Raw genomic sequence first — 18,246 nt, forward strand, 5'->3', positions numbered from 1 at the left:
ACAACACCCATTCACTTCTTTCAGCTTTGTTTTTTTTCTATGGAAATTATTTTTAAATATTGTGTTATTCATTTGGCCAGACAGGTGTGAACTCTGGCAACTGTAAAGGGAAAGTATTAAAACTTTATTATCTGTCACATTAAACCATAATCAAATTAAAATATAGCAATAAATACAATTTGGCCAGACAGACACCCCAGGAGAAAAGTTACATATTACACCTTTAAAAGAAGCAAATTCACTTATATTGAATTATCTTACTCCTGCTTTATGTCTTTATGACTGGTCTGCTCCGGCCTCTCTCTCCTCTGAAGTCCTGGTCAGTTAGAGTCACTCATGTTTCACACTCTCAGCTGTGAACAACACCAATACAAACAAGTGATAAACACAAGTGAAAACACAGAACTGCTGCCATTTGACACAATGGGGAGAGGGAGGGAGTAAGAGAGAGGGAAAGAAGGGCAGAGGAGGGGAGAGAAAGGGAATAAGAGAGAGGAGGGGGGCAGAGAGAATGAGAAGAATACAAAGAGTGACGAGATGAACGTGAGAAAGACAGGGAGATGGAGAAAGAGAGATTAGGAAAGAGAGAGAGACAGAGAGAGAGGGAGGGAGTAAGCGATAGGGAAAGAAGGGGAGAAAAGGGAAGAGAATGGAAATAAGAGAGAGGGGGAGGAGAGGGAGAATGAGAAGAATACAACCAGTGAGGACATAAATGTGAGAAAGAAAGGGAGATTAGGAAAGAGAGAGAGAGGGAGTAAGAGAGAGGGAAAGAAGGAGAGAGATTTTGATTTGCTTAATGAAAATTGTGTTGTAGTACCCTACTGAAAGAAACACATGCCAAATGTTCATATTACATCATTACTAATGCAAATTCAACACATGGATTAAACGTAATCAGCAACAGTACATGTTTTGTCACATATATAGTGCCTCTAGTGTCTGTACTTTGTAAGTGCTATGAAGCACAAAAAAGGTAGATCCTTTGTTTTTGCATGTTTATCACTTAACTTGTAATCAGGAATTGTAATTATAAGCAATCTATTAAAGTCATGTCTGTGCAAAATTACATACTATGATTACATTTTCTGACCTGTTGTGGTCAATAGGAGCAGGTAGTTTGTACAGTGGACCTTAGCAGGGTTCATGAATTGTATCATCAAGAAAACTATTTAGACTAACTACATCTAACTATTTACTACTATACTTACTATTTAAGATGTAGATTTTTTTTTGTTAGAGATTTTAGAGTTTTTATTTTAGTTCTAAAGGTGTTTTTTTTCCCCCATTTCCAGGAAAATCTGAAAAAGGTGTGAGGAACACTTGAGACACAAATTATTTCTCCCATAACAGATAATGAAATGTCTTATATTAAGGTAACTCAGAAAAATCCTGAACCAAGTGAAACAATACATCTATTATAACCAGTATTCCCCTTTCCTTATATATTCTTATGTATAATCTGCTACCTGCAATTGCTAATATCTGGTCTGTCAGTTGAATGGAATGTGATGAAGTGGGCAGCTCTGATCCGAGCAGCACGACTTCACTTCAAATCTTTCCGTAATTCACTTTGACAAAGGATCAGCACTGAGGGAGGCCGACCACGAGACTATTGTTAGATTATCAAAGATGTCAAAGCAGAATAAGTCGCGGCAAAACACAGGAGCCATATAAAACACCAACCTGGAATTTTCAATTATGTTAGCACATTTATGAAAAAGATGGCATATTTATGTTGATTAATTACTGAAGTACGAATTTAAAAAAAAACAATTTGGGAAAAGTACTACTCAAATAAGAGTAACTTAAAGAGTAACTGTGGGGAGATAACATATGATTTATAATTTAAAGTTAATGTAATTGGAAGGCCTAAATATTAAAAATGAATGAAATCTGCTATTTTCAAAGGATATCTGAAAGAATGATGCAAGAAACTCAAATATTCAAATCATGTCATTTTGTCGACATAAAGCTTTTTTCGTCACTTGTAGACTTACTCAAAATGGGAAGAGCAACCACACTTTTACTTAAGAGTACTGTTACTTCAATAAAAATATCATTCAAGAAGGAGTATACAGAGGGGCAAAAAAAGTATTTAGTCAGCCAATTGTGCAAGTTTTCCCACTTAAAAAGATGAGAGAGGCCTGTACACTTCAACTATGAGAGACAGAATGGGGGAAAAGAATCCAGGATCCAGGATAAATCACATTATAGGATTTTTAATGAATTAATTGGAAAATTCCTCGGTAAAATAAGTATGTGGTCCTGTAACTTCTTCTTTAAGAGGCTCCTCTGTCCTCCACTCGTGACCTGTATTAATGGCACCTGTTTGAACTTGTTGTCAGTATAAAAGACACCTGTCCACAACCTCAAACAGTCAGACTCCAAACTCCACTATGGCCAAGACCAAAGAGCTGTCAAAGGACACCAGAAACGAAATTATAGACCTGCACCAGGCTGGGAAGTCTGAATCTGCATCAGGTAAACAGCTTGGTGTGAAGAAATCAACTGTGGGAGCAATTATTAGAAAATGGAAGACATACAAGACCAGTGATGATCTCCCTCGATCTGGGGCTCCACACAAAATGATCACAAGAACGGTGAGCAAAAATCCCAGAACCACACGGGGGTACCTAGTGAATGACCTGCAGAGAGCTGGGACCAAAGTAACAAAAGCTACCATCAATAACACACTACGCCACCAGGGACTTAAATCCTGCAGTGCCAGACATGTCCCGCTGCTTAAGCCAGTACATGTCCAGGCCCGTCTGAAGTTTGCTAGAGAGCATTTGGATGATCCAGAAGAGGACTGGGAGAATGTCATATGGTCAGATGAAACCAAAATAGAACTTTTTGGTAAAAACTCAACTTGTCGTGTTTGGAGGAGAAAGAATGCTGACTTGGATCCAAAGAACACCATACCTACTGTGAAGCATGGGGGTGGAAACATCATGCTTTGGGGCTGTTTTTCTGCAAAGGGACCAGGATGACCGATCCATGTAAAAAAATAAATAAAAAATGAATGAATGAATGGGGCCACGTATCCTGATTTTGAGTGAAAACCTCCTTCCATCAGCAAGGGCATTGAACATGAAATGTGGCTGGGTCTTTCAGCATGACAATGATTCCTAACACACCACCAACAAAGGAGTGGCTTTGTAAGAAGCATTTCAAGGTCCTGGAGTGACCTAGCCAGTCTCCAGATCTCAACCCCATAGAAAATTATTGGAGGGAGTTGAAAGTCCTTGTTGCCAAGTGACAGAACCAAAACATCACTGCTCTAGAGGAGATCTACAGGAGGAATGGGTGAAACTACAAGCAACAGTGTGTGAAAACCTTGTGGGGACTTACAGAAAACGTTTGACCTGTCATTGCCAACAAAGGGCATAGAATATCGTATTGAAATGAACTTTTGTTATTAACCAAATACTTATATTCCACCATAATTTGCAAATAAATTCTTTCAAAATCATAGTTGAAGTGTACCTATGAAGAAAATTACAGGCCTCTCTCATCTTTTTGAGTGGGAGAACATGCACAATTGGTGGCTGACTAAATACTTTTTTTTTTGCCCCACTGTAGGTATGAGGCTAGAATATCTTTAAAAAGTTACTCAAGTAAATGTAACTGAGTACCACCTCTGGTTGTGACACACTACTCTGCAAACATGTTATCAATGCATGCTGAAAAAATGCTGTGGAAGCCAATGTGTAAATGTTTTGTTTTCTTAAGTTATAGCCCTACCACTTCACTTCATTTGGTTTAGAACAGACATGTCAGGCTCAGGCCCGCGGGCCACATTTGGTCCTCGATATAATTATATTTGGCCCACGAGATCATATCAAATATGTATTAGAGCTAGCACACTGGGCGCTGCGCCAGTATAGCGCGTGCACGTCTAAAACTACGAATCCCAGAATGCTTTGCAAATGTGTTGGCACCGGCCACCACTTCTGTTGACACTTATTAGCATCTGCTACCTGTCACCTCACTCAAATTTTATCCACCCCCTCTGAAAAACATGCAGACATTGTTGAAATGTTTCAATAAATATTTAGTTTGGCTCGCAACTTAGTCACAGTTTATAATTTGGGCCCTTTGTGAAATTGAGTTTGAAACCCCTGGTTTAGAAGTTCGCTGAGGGCACTACAAAACAGAAAATTAAGTGATATTTTCAACAATTTTACCTCCACAACCTCCTGTCAACCTCCTGGCTATTATGATTTCCTTTTTTATTTTTTAGATTTCTTCATTTACCTATGAATTGAAATGTTGCAAGCTCTGTGCACCTGTATTCATACGATGGAATGCGGCAATATGAATGAATGCACAATAAACTCTGCCCCAAGTCACGCACTGCTCCAGGTTTATACATGTCCATGTGCGTCAATCCAAGAATCATATCAACTTACAAGTCTGATGCTTATAAAAGAGAAAAAGTGCAGATTTATGCCCCCCTCTAGTGGCTATGTTCAGAAGTGTATCGTGTTTTTTTCCCAATACTAACACACAGATATCCCAAATGTTACACCAACAGAGACTGATCCTAATCTTAGCCAAAATGTTACAATAACTTAACTTTAAAGTGGCACTATGTAGCCTAAAATTTCCCACAATGCAATACTTTCCCCTAAAATAATTCCAGTCAAAAGCAAGTCATGATCATTCACTTTTTATTCCAGAGAGAGAAAAACAAATGAACAGCTTCGGTCTGGGCTCTGATGGACGCTCTGATATGTGCAGTGATTGTCAAAGGCATCTATACATTTGAAAGCCCCATAATAACAAAGGTCATCATCACAGCACAAGAGTATACAGAGAAGACAACGCTCTCCTGTTGGACATATACTGGATAGTTAGAATGGACCACATGAGACAGTGAACAGGGCACAGGGCAAAGAGGGGTCAACATGCAAAGGTCAAGGGACATAGACAGATTTAAGCCAATTGGCCTGGGACATTAGACAAGATCAGGGAGGAAGAGCAGGTCAGATTAAATGCCAACTTTATCAGCATGTATAGCTATCAACAAAACAAGACAAAATACTTATTTGAAATTACTACAAAAATAAGTAGGCCTGTTATGGCATTAAATAAATGTTTTAATTTTGAAGTATAGATCTCCACTACTTTCAAGATTTGTGTCAAACATCACATAAAGGTAAACTAGAGAAAATCCCTGGTGAAGGGTCTACCACCTGCTTGTCTCCAGATGTTATTACTTTGCCTTAAATGTTCCAAAGTATGGCATTAAATTTGTCTATCTCTATGGAGACAGCTGAAGATACCAGGTCCACCAAATTACAGGTTATATCTGTCGATAGTCAAGGTCAACGACAAAATAATGCATGCTTTTCAATGCATTTTAGCAATAAAATAATTTGTAAGTGAAAAATGTATGATCGATAAGTTTAATTCCATACTGTGGAACCTCCCAGACATAGCAATAACAGCTTCATGGAAACAAGCATATGGGTCCCCACCAGAAAAAGTGCATCTTTAATGAGTGGTAGATAAAATAATTACGTACTACTGCAATTTACTATTATATATTGAAACTTCAACCTGATCTATAGTCTTGTTGTCAGACCCATCTTCCTCCATGCACTGTCCTTTACATAATACAAACACTAACGTCACAAAAGGGCTTACACACAGGGCAATGCAACACTTTGACATGCTTTATCTCCAGCACATCTGCTGTTTTAGTGTCTAAAAAGGGGTGGTCATGGGCCATTAACAGTGAGTTTTGAGTCACAGTTTGGGATATATTTTCTTCAAATGGCAAAAAACATAAGCCTGAGTTTGACATAGTAGTTAGACAGCAGACACTTGGCTAAACATAGACTTACATTGTAAAACGAAAAGAATACCAAGACCATGTGTTGAGATAATTACTAATAAAAACTTAAACTGATTTAAACAAAAGGCATATTTTCTGCATGTGAACACATTACACAGTATTTTGTTTAAACGTTTTTTGTTATTGAGAACATGTTCTTATTTACAATAACAATGTGGAATAAAATGCTAGTTTGAAAGACAAAACAGCAACCACCTTTCTTTCTGCGGGGACAAACAAAGTTATTTGATTCATTGATAAATGCAAAATGTTAGCTCTAATTTCTTGCAGTTAATAATAGGTCAGTGAAAGTAAAATGATTGGTCTTAGTCTGTATTAATATTTACAGCATTGCACTGCACTAAAGACATGGAACAAATTGCTGACTGAATTGACTAGAGGGAAAGGGGAATTCAGTTTTGTTGTAACACACACAAAGTACAAGTATACAGTCAACTCCTCTCACCTCAAATCAGTCAGACATGCCTTAATCAAGACATTCAAAAATATCTGAAAAAGGATATTTATATACAGATCATATTTACAGTTAGGATTTAAATGTCAAATTAATTCAATATATTACTAAATAGAAACAAAGAGTCTGCCTCACAGTAAACGTCCAATGGCTCAAAGATTTAAACATTTTGCTACACCAGATACAAGAACATTGGAATAAATTTTAAACAATATCACAAGAAAGACTCTAAAATTAATAATTAATGAATGATTCCAGTGTTGGTGTGAAAGAGCTGAATACATAGGAGTTCAAATGCATAGAAATCAGTGGTAAATGATTTAAAAGCCCTTAAATGCTTCAAAATAATGTAGATTCACTAATTGTATATGACTGTATTGTATAGCTCACTGGTATATTTGTGTGTGTATGTATGTGTGTGTGTATGTGTATATATATATATATATATATATATATATATATATATATATATATATATATATATACATATACATATACATATACATACATATGAAAAACAGACAGGTACAAAGGCTAAATGATGCACTTTCATATGAACCAGTGAGTTAATTTTGTTAACGAGAGTCAATTTTGTTGCTTTTAACTCTCTTAACTTTTAACTGATAGGAAATACTGGCCAACTATATTACATTTTTGGCATGTTTTCTTACAAATCCCAAACGTGTCAATCTATTCTATGTGAATATGTGTTTTAAATGTCCTCCTTTGCACCCAAATACTCAGTACAGTCTATTGCTCCTGTCTGCTTCTCCAACTATTAGTTAAGGCTGAAACTCTTTAGGGCCAACGAACAAGATGAAATACAAATTATTTTCTATTACTACACACGTTCTAAAAGTAAATGTGAGATTTTTTTTTTTTATAAAACAAATACATATTGTCCAGAAGTGCTTAATCTTTTGCAGCAGGCATTTAACAAAGTCAGAAATTAAATGTAGGGAATTTCAGTGCACAAAATATTCACTTGACATCAAACAAAACACAGCACATTCAACAGTAACTCCAAAATATGTCCACATGGATCCACTTTTTATTAGTATAAGTATAATGTAATAATAACAATAAATATGGTAATCAACCAAACAATAAATAAGCTTAGATTTGCCTGGTATTCATATGTGCTTCCTGGTACTCCAAGTGGTAGAGTAGAGCTTAGAGTGGTACTCCACTCTAAGTGGGTGAATTAGAACAAATGATTATCTGGGTAAGACCTGTAATAGGTTAGGCTCACAACAGATTTTTAGCATTTTCTAATTCATGAGCAAACAAAAGGCGAGGAACATATTTACTACAATAAAAATGTATATCAATGTGGACATAAGCTTAAAAACAGACAATATAGACAATATTTCCAGCATTAAACATCAATCAAGACATACATAGTGGCTACCCATCTGTGAGACCAACAGACTTGTATCTAGTCTTTGGCTACACTTCACGATAAAGGGATCGGCAGATTTGCATCAATACAGACATAACAATCTGATATGTAAATGAGCAGCCAGACCTGTACCAACACAACTGAAAATAAGATTAGATTTCCACCTAGAATAATTTTAAAATACTTACAAGGTTGTGTTTTACACTAGTATTAAGCTACCTATGCACATAAAAGCATAATGGCTTTTAAAGATTTCAGGAAATATGTTTGTTAACCTAATCTATTGTGGTTTTGAGTCAAAAGCTGGAAAAAACACTGTCAACCAAGTAAAACATAAGCAAATGAGCCAACTTAGTACATATTTGGACTGAATTGTATGGTACAGGGTGGACTTAATCTGGATTTATCTTTTTTCCATGGCTGACCAGGACTGACTGTTCCTGACCACTCCAGTGGGATTAAAGGGTGGATCAAATGCAGTAAAAGATTACAGGATACAAGGAGAAAAAAAAGTATACCCTTACTTTTGATGCTTATCAGTGAACTATACATATAAAACAATCTTGCCCATCCAAAAGCTCCAGATGAATAATGATTTGAAAAGGTGCATTGATTATTAGGAAAAAAAAAACAAACAGTTGGTTTGCAATTTTAGCCCTGGACAGTAGACTGTAAAGCCTGTACATTTGGCAATACTGACAACATAAGATTACAATCATATAATGTACCTGTAACTGAAAGCCAGTACTAGCCAGCACACAGTGGGGCTGCAGTTTCCCTGAGCACTTCTGAACGGCGCGCAGCGGAATAAGTGCGAAAAGAGAGAACTCATGGCTTACATTTGACTCCAGTAATCTGATAACTACACATCTACAATGCTTTTCTGTCTGGAGCCAAGTTGGATTGCATTGTACTGCTATGGGAAGTCAACATTCTCAGTAGTAGGCAGTTAAAGTAAATATGCACACTAGTTCCCAGTTATGTTCTTAGGGGTGCACTACGAAACTTTTCTAGTGGAGGAACCGCTATCTGCTTGTCTCCATGAAGATGTAATTATTTTGCCTGTAATGTTTCACAGTATGGAATTACACATCTCTATATCCATGGTGAAAAAAGGTGATATTAACAGGCCAAGTTACAGGTAAGATTTGTGGACAACTGAATAAATCCAATATAGATAAGTTTAATGCCATACTGTGGAACATTCCAAGCAGAGCAACAGCATCTCCATGGAGCCAAGTAAGTGGTGGGCCTCCCATCTGGAAAGATTACATAGTGTGCTTTTAATTCTGCATCTAATATAGTAATAGGTAAAAATATTTGACATACTCATACAGTTTCATTTATAAGCTGTACAATACACTTGACATCCACCATTTAATTTTTACAATCTTAAATGTGTGTGATAAGTGTATACAGGTTGTCTGAGCTTCTGTGCAAAATAGATAAAACAATAATGCTGTATTCACATGGAGTTCAGCAGCAATCCGAGGGGATGAGTGGGCATGATTAGTGTATATAGATAAAGACTAGACTGTATCTCCTCTGTATGATCTGGATCCATTTTAAATTCAGAACATACTTAACATTTATACATTTGACAATCCTTTTCCTCTATAAATGTGTTCTAACGCACAGTAATTGCATTGTTTTGTGTAGTTAACCTTTTATGGTTTTAAGGTTAAATTCTGCCAAAATATCTTTATACTGAAATTCTTCGATGACGTCTTTTCCAAACATATTGAGCAGAAGTCCTGATTTGTAAAAAAGGATCACACTGAATTCTCTCCCTGAATCAATCTAAACTCCATGTAAATACCACATTTCCAAAACAGCAACACATCAACAGTCATGTGGTACCTTTAAAGCACTTTTTTAAAGCAGAAACAAAGATAAAATAAGCCAATATTAAACAACACATAAATAAGAAAAACAGGTGTCATGTGTAACCCATAACATGGCACATCTACACTAAAAATGCTGAGATTTGTATAGACTATATGGGTGCCCACATGGACCAAAAATCTTAAAGAAGCAACAAAACTTGCACTGAGAAGGCAGTTTCAATGTACCACTATGTCAAACACATAACACCTTCAAACTGACATTAAAAATGAACCCAGTTATCAACAGTCTTAAGTATTTAATAAAAAAGGTGTTGCAGGAAAGACTGAAGATTGAAAAGGGAAGTTGACATTGAATAATATCGAAGCATTAGCCCAGTCTCAAGCCAGCGATTAGTCCTTCACCTCAGCGTGGCTCAGAGTCATTTATCATAAAGACAGCAGGTCCCAGAGCCTCTGCAGGGCGACAACGACTCTGCAACTGAAGGGGGCACTGTAATGGAGGAGAGCTGGGTGTATATCAAGTAGTACAGTGCAGTTTGGTTTGATTGGTTTCTGAATGTTATTATGCTGAGATTGTTACTGAAGATAAAGCATTGGATATCCACCCAACCATTTTCTTCCACTTCATCAGGGGCCAGGTCACGGAGGCAGCAGTCTGAGCAGGGTAGCCCAAACTTTCCTTTCCACACACACCTCCTCCAGCTCTTCCGGGGATATCCCGAGACGTTCCCAGGCCAGCCTAGAGACATAGTCCTTCCAGCGTGTCCTGGGTCTTCCCCGAGGCCTCCTCCCAGTGGGATGTGCCCGGAACATCATCTGGAACAGATGCCCAAGCCACCTCAGCTAGCTTCTCTCGACATGAAGGAGCAGCGGTTCTACTCCGAGTTCCTCCTGTGTGACTGAGCTCCTCATCCTATCTCTAAGGGAGCACCCACCCACCCTGCGGAGGAAGCTCATTTCAACCACTTGTATCCTCGATCTTGTCCTTTCGGTCATTACCCAAAGCTCATTACCATAGGTGAGGGTAGGAACGTAGATTGACTGATAAATTCAGAGCTTTGCCTTTCGACTCCTTCTTTACCACAACAGTCCAATACAGTGACCACATCACTGCAGACGTTGCACCGATCCACCCGACATTCTCACGCTTCATCCCTCACTTGTGACCTCGAGATACTCAGGCAGGGATTCTCCACCCACCCGGAGAGGGCAAGTTACCATTTTCCAGTCGAGAACCATGGCCGGGAATTTGGAGCAGCTGATTTTCATCCCAGCTGCTTCACACTAAGCTGCAAACTGCCCCAGACCATGTTGCAGGTTCTGGTTCAATGAAGTCATCAAGACAACATCATCTGCAAACAGCAGAGACGAGATCCTGTGGTTCCCGAAGCAGAACCCCTCCGGCACCTGGCTGCATCTAGAAATTTTGAACCGGTGACAAAGGGCAGCCCTAGCGGAGTCCAACATGCACTGGTAACAGGTCTGACTTAGTGCTGGCAATCTGAACAAAGCTCCTGCTCCGGTCATACAGGGACCGAAGAGCCTTTAGCAAAGGGCCCAGGACCCCATATCCCCCCACAGGATACCAGGAAGGACATAGTCAAATGCCTACTCCAGATCCACAAAGCACATATGGACTGGTTGGGCAAATGCCCATGAACCCTCAAGCACCCGATGGAGAGTATAGAGCTGGTCCAGTGTTCTGTGACCAGGATGAAAACCACACTGCTCCTCCTGAATCTGAGGTGCGACTATCGGTCGGATTCTTCTCTCCAGTACCCTGGATTAGACCTCACCAGGGAGGCTGAGGAGTGATTTCTGAGGAGGTTTGGAAGGTGTGCCAGAATTTAAGCATTGGATAATTATGGATATTAAGTTGTTTATATATCCCTTACCCATTGTTTACCAAAGAGAATTGCAAAAACCTGTCAATGAACTTTGGACCTGTGCTTCTTTGTGATGCAATATTTTACACAATTACCTGATTGAATTGCCAAACTATGCATTCGCACAATTTTATTATATTGTAAATTTAGCAAAACATTTTTCCAATCCAAGTGACTGTGGCAATAATTTTGGTAAATAGCCTAAAGCGAGCATTAAAAGTAGTATACATGGTACTACTAGTAAACTATAAAAATGTAAAAGTGAAGTACCACTATCATTTATCATTTACAAGAAATGTTGTAATCTTAATAAACAATTTTTATATTTTTGTTGACCATTTAGAAATGTCTTATCAATGTCATATCGCTTTTACTTTCTACTGCACTATCTGAACAATGTAAACAGTCACACCAAACTGGAGTGCACCGCTTAACTCTCCTCCATACAGTTTTGAGTGCCTGTTTTTTTGGGGAAAATGTCCAGTCCTCTGCCCTTTGAGGAGCAGGGCGGGGAACAAGTTGGAGGCTCAGTATCCAGAGGAGACATTTCCTAAGATCTCCTCTGTTTCTTCGGGTTCATGTGTGGATGCCTGCAGGTCTACAGCGCAGTGGCCTCCCAGCTGGTCCCCCGCGGGACTTGGCGTCACTTGGTTTCTTGCAGGACAGGTGCAGGGACCGTGGAGGGAAGGGGCCGGCTCAGCTCTGTCCCAGTCGAGGAGGAAGCGGCTGTGGAGGCCAGGCTGCAGGGAGTGGCTGGGGTTGGAACACCTGGAAACAAGAAGAGGGAAAAAAAAAGTTTGTTTGCTTCAAGTCATTACAAAACATAACTGTACCATAAATGGCAATACCACTAAAACTACTCATGTGAAATCACAACACAAATGGTTTAATATATTGTAGAGTTCTGGTGAAAGGAAACACGCAGCTGAATTTCTTGTGGTTGTTTGTTTTCTGAACACAAGGGCTACTGTAGGCTTCAACTCACGCCAAAACAAGCACAAAACAACAGCAGTCTCAACTCACTAGAGCCAGTCTCCAAAACAGACCAGTACCTGACAAATGGCACCATTCATCTCAATTTGTTGCCATAGCAACCAGATGTCACAAACAAAAGCAGTTACATTAGAAACAACACAACACAACTAAACACAAAATATCAGATGATTATAATATATATGGAGGGCACACAAGAATTCTATGGTAGAATTTGCCTATTCACAGACAAAATGTAGACACTTTGCCCTACTTTATGGTTAAGATCTTGTAATTACTAGCCAACCACATGACACTAAAACTTTTATACATTGAAAGTCTTATAACCAAAGCTAAAGATTTTGTTCACAACTGTATTAAAATGTGATGGCATTCTTCCAATACAGAGGCACACTTGTTGAAATAACTATAAGTCACAAGATTAAAAGAGCAAACTATGGAACCAATCCAAAATATTACCGAGTTCAACATATGAGGATTTGCTGCTCCTTGTGCAGTTTCAGGACTGGGTCGAAACTGACTGATGCACCAGTTTCAAAGGGGTGCAGAATGAATGCTTTTCCTTAAAGTATAATTCTTTACTGTGCCTCAAATGCTCTCTTTTCTACCCCTGTAGACTCAGGCCTGTGTAGTTTAGTATTTGCAACCATTCATTCATCATTAAACTTAATATGCAACCTGCAGCAAGCTGGGAGACATCTGTGGACACATAATTAGTGTGAATAAAAAACTGTTACACCTGTCTTTTCCATGCTGTAGTGTCAGAGTAATTTGTGGTGTTCTATCAAAGGTTGAAAATTATCCTGGCATGTCTCTACCAGTTCATAATTTGTTTATACAGAGTAGCAAAGACTATTATGGTTATGTATAACAAGGCTGTGTCATAGTAGTTTGTAGTGGTTTGGACACAAACAGTACAGTGTACTGTAGAGTACATGGTTTTCTGATGACAAAGCATGGCTCACTACTCTGAGATTGCCCATGTAATGCTGAGAGTCCATTTGCAAAAGTAATAAAACCCCAGACCCTTTTTCTATAAGTTCAGCTACATGCAGTCTCTCAAATGTTAATCCTGTTAGATATGTTTAAAATGTGCAATGTGAAGTTAATCTTGACTTTAATATATAATAGCAAATCAAATGGTAAAATTGTGGACTAAATACTCACATTCTTTGCGAGGAGTCGTGTTGTTGTTTTCTGTGACAGCGCCCTTACTCCCAGTAGCTGCTGCTGTTGTCACGGTGACTGCGGTGGTACTGGTCTGGTTTGGCCCAGATGTTCCCGGGATCTGGACTTGGTTTGGGACTGTTTTTTGGACCTGGTTCTGTCTGTTTGCAGAGACTGTGTTGCTGTTCATACTGCTGCCCAACTGTAGTCTTCTCATGTGTCTCACTACGGCTGTGGCATTAAAGGCTTGCTGTAGGGAAAACATGAGAGGAAAGGTAAGATACAATACTTAAGCAATTCAGCAACTTTGTTTTGTCTGTCCTCATACATAGAAGAATTCACAAAATCACGATACTCAAGTTTCTAACTCAGTCTCTGTCTCTCATCTCCTCTGCAGGTGTCAATACTGCAGCTCAGGTGTTTGAAATGAAGTGCAAGGACTGTATGTAGTATATATGGGCAGCACATGTTGAATCATTGGAAACAGATAGACTTCAATACCACAGGTAGATAAAATATGAGGTTTTAAATATCGGTATGAAAGATCTGAGGACTGCCTTAAGTGTGGTTGTATTAAAGTCCATCTGTCTATGTAGACATATTTAAACTATAGATAAATTGAAGAATTATTTTTAGGGGTCAATATTTAGTGTGGGTAATTTTTCTATGTACTAGTCTGAAAAGTTTGGTTTATTTTTCTGTACTACAATGAGATTTGAGCTATAGAAGGTTGAATTATGAACCCATTTTAGATACTTAACTGTTGCAGTCTGCAACATTGCAGCTCATACTTTTTTAAGAATGTTGTACATTTAGAATACTTTGATGGTTTATGATTTGGCTTCAATATTATCCTTAAACATCAATATTTACTTCAGCAATATACTTCACGTGACAGGACTACCCACTTCTCCTATTGGCCAGCCTCCATAGTGCTCTGAGTGAGAGACACTCAATTAAACACTCAAAGACACACAATTTAGAAGCAGCAGATTGCTTTAGTTTCCTTGTGATATGAATTGTTTGGCTTATCAATCACAAATAGCACACACAAACAAATTTGGTCTGGCAAGAAACAAAGTGACAAAAAATTAAACACAACACAACCCACTGCAAACACAACAATGATTAAGAATGAACATAACGTAATAACAAATGGGCCTGTACCCTCCACTTGCTCTTGGCGAAGTTCTTTCTCATCTGCCGGCTCACGGACTCGTGGATGTTCTTACAAAGCGCCGTGTCTCCAGCAATCCTAAAAAAATAAATAAATAAAATAAAAAACCTGAAAAAATATGCATCTCAATCTGCAGTTTGTCAGTATCATATGAGTGAGTATTGATTGAATGTGTTTTTCCATAGAAGTGAATTGTGTTTGTACCAGGGATGTCTGAGGGCCTGTTCACACGTGTACCGCTTGGACGGGTCCTTCTCCATGAGTCTGCCGATGAAGTCCTTGGCTGTGAATGAAACATGACGAAATGAACATAGTGTCCACATGGCTACGCTCAGACCACAAAAGATTTCAAAGCATGAGAGATGAACTGTAACTGCAAGCCAACCATACTGTATTTGGTTTACGCCATGTTATAATACTGTTACCTCATCAAAAACATGCCTGGAGTTGTGTTTCGTTTCATTCACACATTTTTGAGTAATCCTGGTTTATTAGTCTACAAAGTAATGGAGTTTAAAAACATAGTGGAGCACTTCCTGTACTACCACATGACATCACAAGGTGTTTTCCCTTTGAAAGAACTAAATATGCAGGATTTGTGTGTACATAGATCAGAAAATAGTGTAATATGGGCCCTTTAACACATAAATAAACACCACTGACTTACTTGTTGATGCATTATTGAGGTTAGATTTAGTAATTATAAAGTGGTATTTGAAACTTTTACTAAAAAACTTTTCGTATGCACAACATTTGTATATTCTGGTACAAATAGCAAACTGAATCATACATTTAAAAATTCTCTGAAGTCTGTTATTGCTATTATTATTTTATGTTAAGTAATTTTTTTAACAAACAAGTACAGAGGAAGAACAGATAGTGTGAACTCTGTAGACATAAAGTTAGATGAGTCCAGATTGAAATGGTTTTGAAAATATGAGCAGAAGGATGCTAGGAAACAGAGGGAGATAAAAAATGAGAAATGCAAAAAAGAATGCAAAAGAAAGGATGCAGACAAATGATTCATGATGTAGATATGTGAAAGCCTGACCTGACTAGAAAAGCATTGCAACGTGTGTTAAATGCTTTTTATCGGCATTGTACGAATTCCTAAACACCAGTCGCATATCTTTGTCATGTGTTGTTCTGGACTCCACATGGTTAAATTAAATGGCAGCTTCCATCTGTGCAGTGGTCTGTGCTTGAGGTGTGATACAGGGGAAAATTTAAGTGACTTTGAAACAGTTCTAACATGTTGCTATGGAGAATACATGAAAGCAGATCTCGTCATATCCAAAGATTTCATGGAAAATCTGACCCAACCACTCAAAAATTAAATTAAAATGACTGGTTTAAAGTGGCAGTCACGGTGGACTGTAAAAGTGTCAATCAATTCATCAGTATTACTATAGATTCATAAAAAGGTAAAATAAGAAGAAAAATCATTATAGTTTTATGCCCGTTTTGGGTATAAAACTACTCAGCACCTAACCTGAGTCGGAAATGTCATCCCAGTACGGAGCATCAAACTCATAATCCGCCTTCAAAATCTGCTCAAACAGTTTGGAGTCGTTTTCATCGTAGAACGGAGGGTAACCACACAACCTGAAGAATAAAAGAGTTTTTTAGATGACATCAATAGATTCTTTTCGTTTATCATGTTTTATTGAAGTAGGAACAGCTGTTTAAGAATGGCTTATATGCTGCAGTATGCAAGTGGTAGATATTTTAGATTGAAGAATTCTCAAAGTCTACTTTTGTGTTTCTTTTGTGAGGAATATGAGAGACTTTAGTACAAACTGTACAGACTACAAATAGTGCATTGTATGTTCTATGGTCTAATAATTATCAGCTGTCGTTTAGAAAATTTCACTGTCAATTTGGCATGTTTAATGTCAGGTTTTTGTACAAAATAGCTTTCACCTTTGTGGTGAGAAAAACCTTGGCTCCCCGCTGGTAATTGGCCCAATTAGTGTCTGCATTCAGATCTACTTAGCCTTAGCAGCAGCTCGGGTGGAAGGATCCCTATAGTTAATCAGCCATGAAAATCACCAGTGTCCTCTATATAATCTGGTGAAGCTACTAAGTGATGGGCGAGAAAGATGTCAAAGCCCTCAAACTACAAGGAAGCAACTATTTTTAATTAATTAATTAATTTAAAATGTATATTTAAGAAACAAAATCAGCAGTTTGGACATTTTAACAGTGCTTTTGTGGAGGCTTTTGTAAGACAGATGTGGATTCCTTGCATTTTGTTTTATTCAGATTGTAATATGCAATACAATAGTAAATAATATCTAAATATATTTTTGCACATATGTTGTTTCTGGACATATTAAGCATATGGCTGTGATTTAGGTTACATCATTCTGTACTGTAGCATTTATATAAAAGAGGAGCAGTCAAAATCACTTTTAGCAATATTTATATTTTGTCTAGTTATATAAATATAGTGTGAATATAGTCTGATTGATTATATTTTCTTTAAAAATATTCAAATAAAAACAGAAAAACAGGATCTAAGCTGAAAAAAACATCCATCCTACATGCTGCATACAAGTTCACACACGTATCTCATTACTTACGTCAAACAATACATTTCTTCAGTACAGTATTTTGTTAGAGTCAATTGTACCTATATTGACAAACTAAGAGAAAGGTCATATGTCACATTCTCATTTGGACTGTGCCTAATTGGAAACAAACATGTGACACCTTCACCCTCTGCGGCCTGTTAACCTGCTCTCGACCCCTGACCTTTGAACTCAGGCCCAGCTACGGTAATAATGAAACCATTAGGTGGAGGTCAAATACCAATAAAAAGAGCTACACATGAACAAACACATTTTTACAGTGCTGTGAGCAGACTGTTAATGGGATAGTAAAAATGACAGACGTCCCAAATGTACTGGCCTTTTGAGCTGGGTAAGATTACAAGCACTAAAACAATAAGATCTATTGTCTACATTAATATAACAGTTCTTTTAACAGATGTGCTAAATTAAAATATTAAATCACAAGAAACAACCCAAAAAGCTACTTAAGACAACTTACATGAAATTAAGCGCCATTTCTGTCCTATTTACAGTAATGAATAATTATGTTTGATTATTTAAAAAATTCCCCAAATAATACAAACTGTGTATTAACACTGAGTAATTAGATAGCCCAATAATTATGTGACTGTATGCACCAGTTCTTTAATAATTGTCAAAAAGTTATAACACTTTTTTTTCATTTATCTTTGCCCATTTTCCCATTTGCTGTATTTTCCTTCTTCCTCGTACCATAAAGTGAAAAATAAGAAAGAAATCAGATAACTCTCATTAGATTTAGCAATTTAAATACCATTTAATTTGAAAACTCCAGAAATCTAATTTTTGGAGTGTATGTATGTAAACATAGCCAATGCGTGTCTATTGGTAGTCACCTGGGCTGGATGAGTGAGTGTTTCATT

At 37.7% G+C, this 18,246-nt stretch overlaps 1 protein-coding gene across 1 annotated transcript in view; it reads right to left on the reverse strand.

Moving 5' to 3' along the window:
• Positions 1-7,335: 7,335 nt before the first annotated feature.
• camk1da (calcium/calmodulin-dependent protein kinase 1Da) overlaps positions 7,336-18,246 on the reverse strand; it is a 62,786-nt gene continuing 51,875 nt past the window's right edge. The window contains exons 7-11 of the mRNA XM_033989516.2: positions 16,282-16,394; positions 14,994-15,072; positions 14,780-14,867; positions 13,613-13,862; positions 7,336-12,220 (exon numbers count right to left, since the gene is read on the reverse strand). Of these exons, the coding sequence (XP_033845407.1) occupies positions 12,096-12,220; positions 13,613-13,862; positions 14,780-14,867; positions 14,994-15,072; positions 16,282-16,394 (655 nt within the window). The 3' untranslated portion in view covers positions 7,336-12,095. The remainder of the gene's footprint in view (positions 12,221-13,612; positions 13,863-14,779; positions 14,868-14,993; positions 15,073-16,281; positions 16,395-18,246) is intronic.

Source organism: Periophthalmus magnuspinnatus, chromosome 23 (assembly GCF_009829125.3).
Source record: "Periophthalmus magnuspinnatus isolate fPerMag1 chromosome 23, fPerMag1.2.pri, whole genome shotgun sequence".
NCBI lineage: Eukaryota > Metazoa > Chordata > Actinopteri > Gobiiformes > Gobiidae > Periophthalmus > Periophthalmus magnuspinnatus.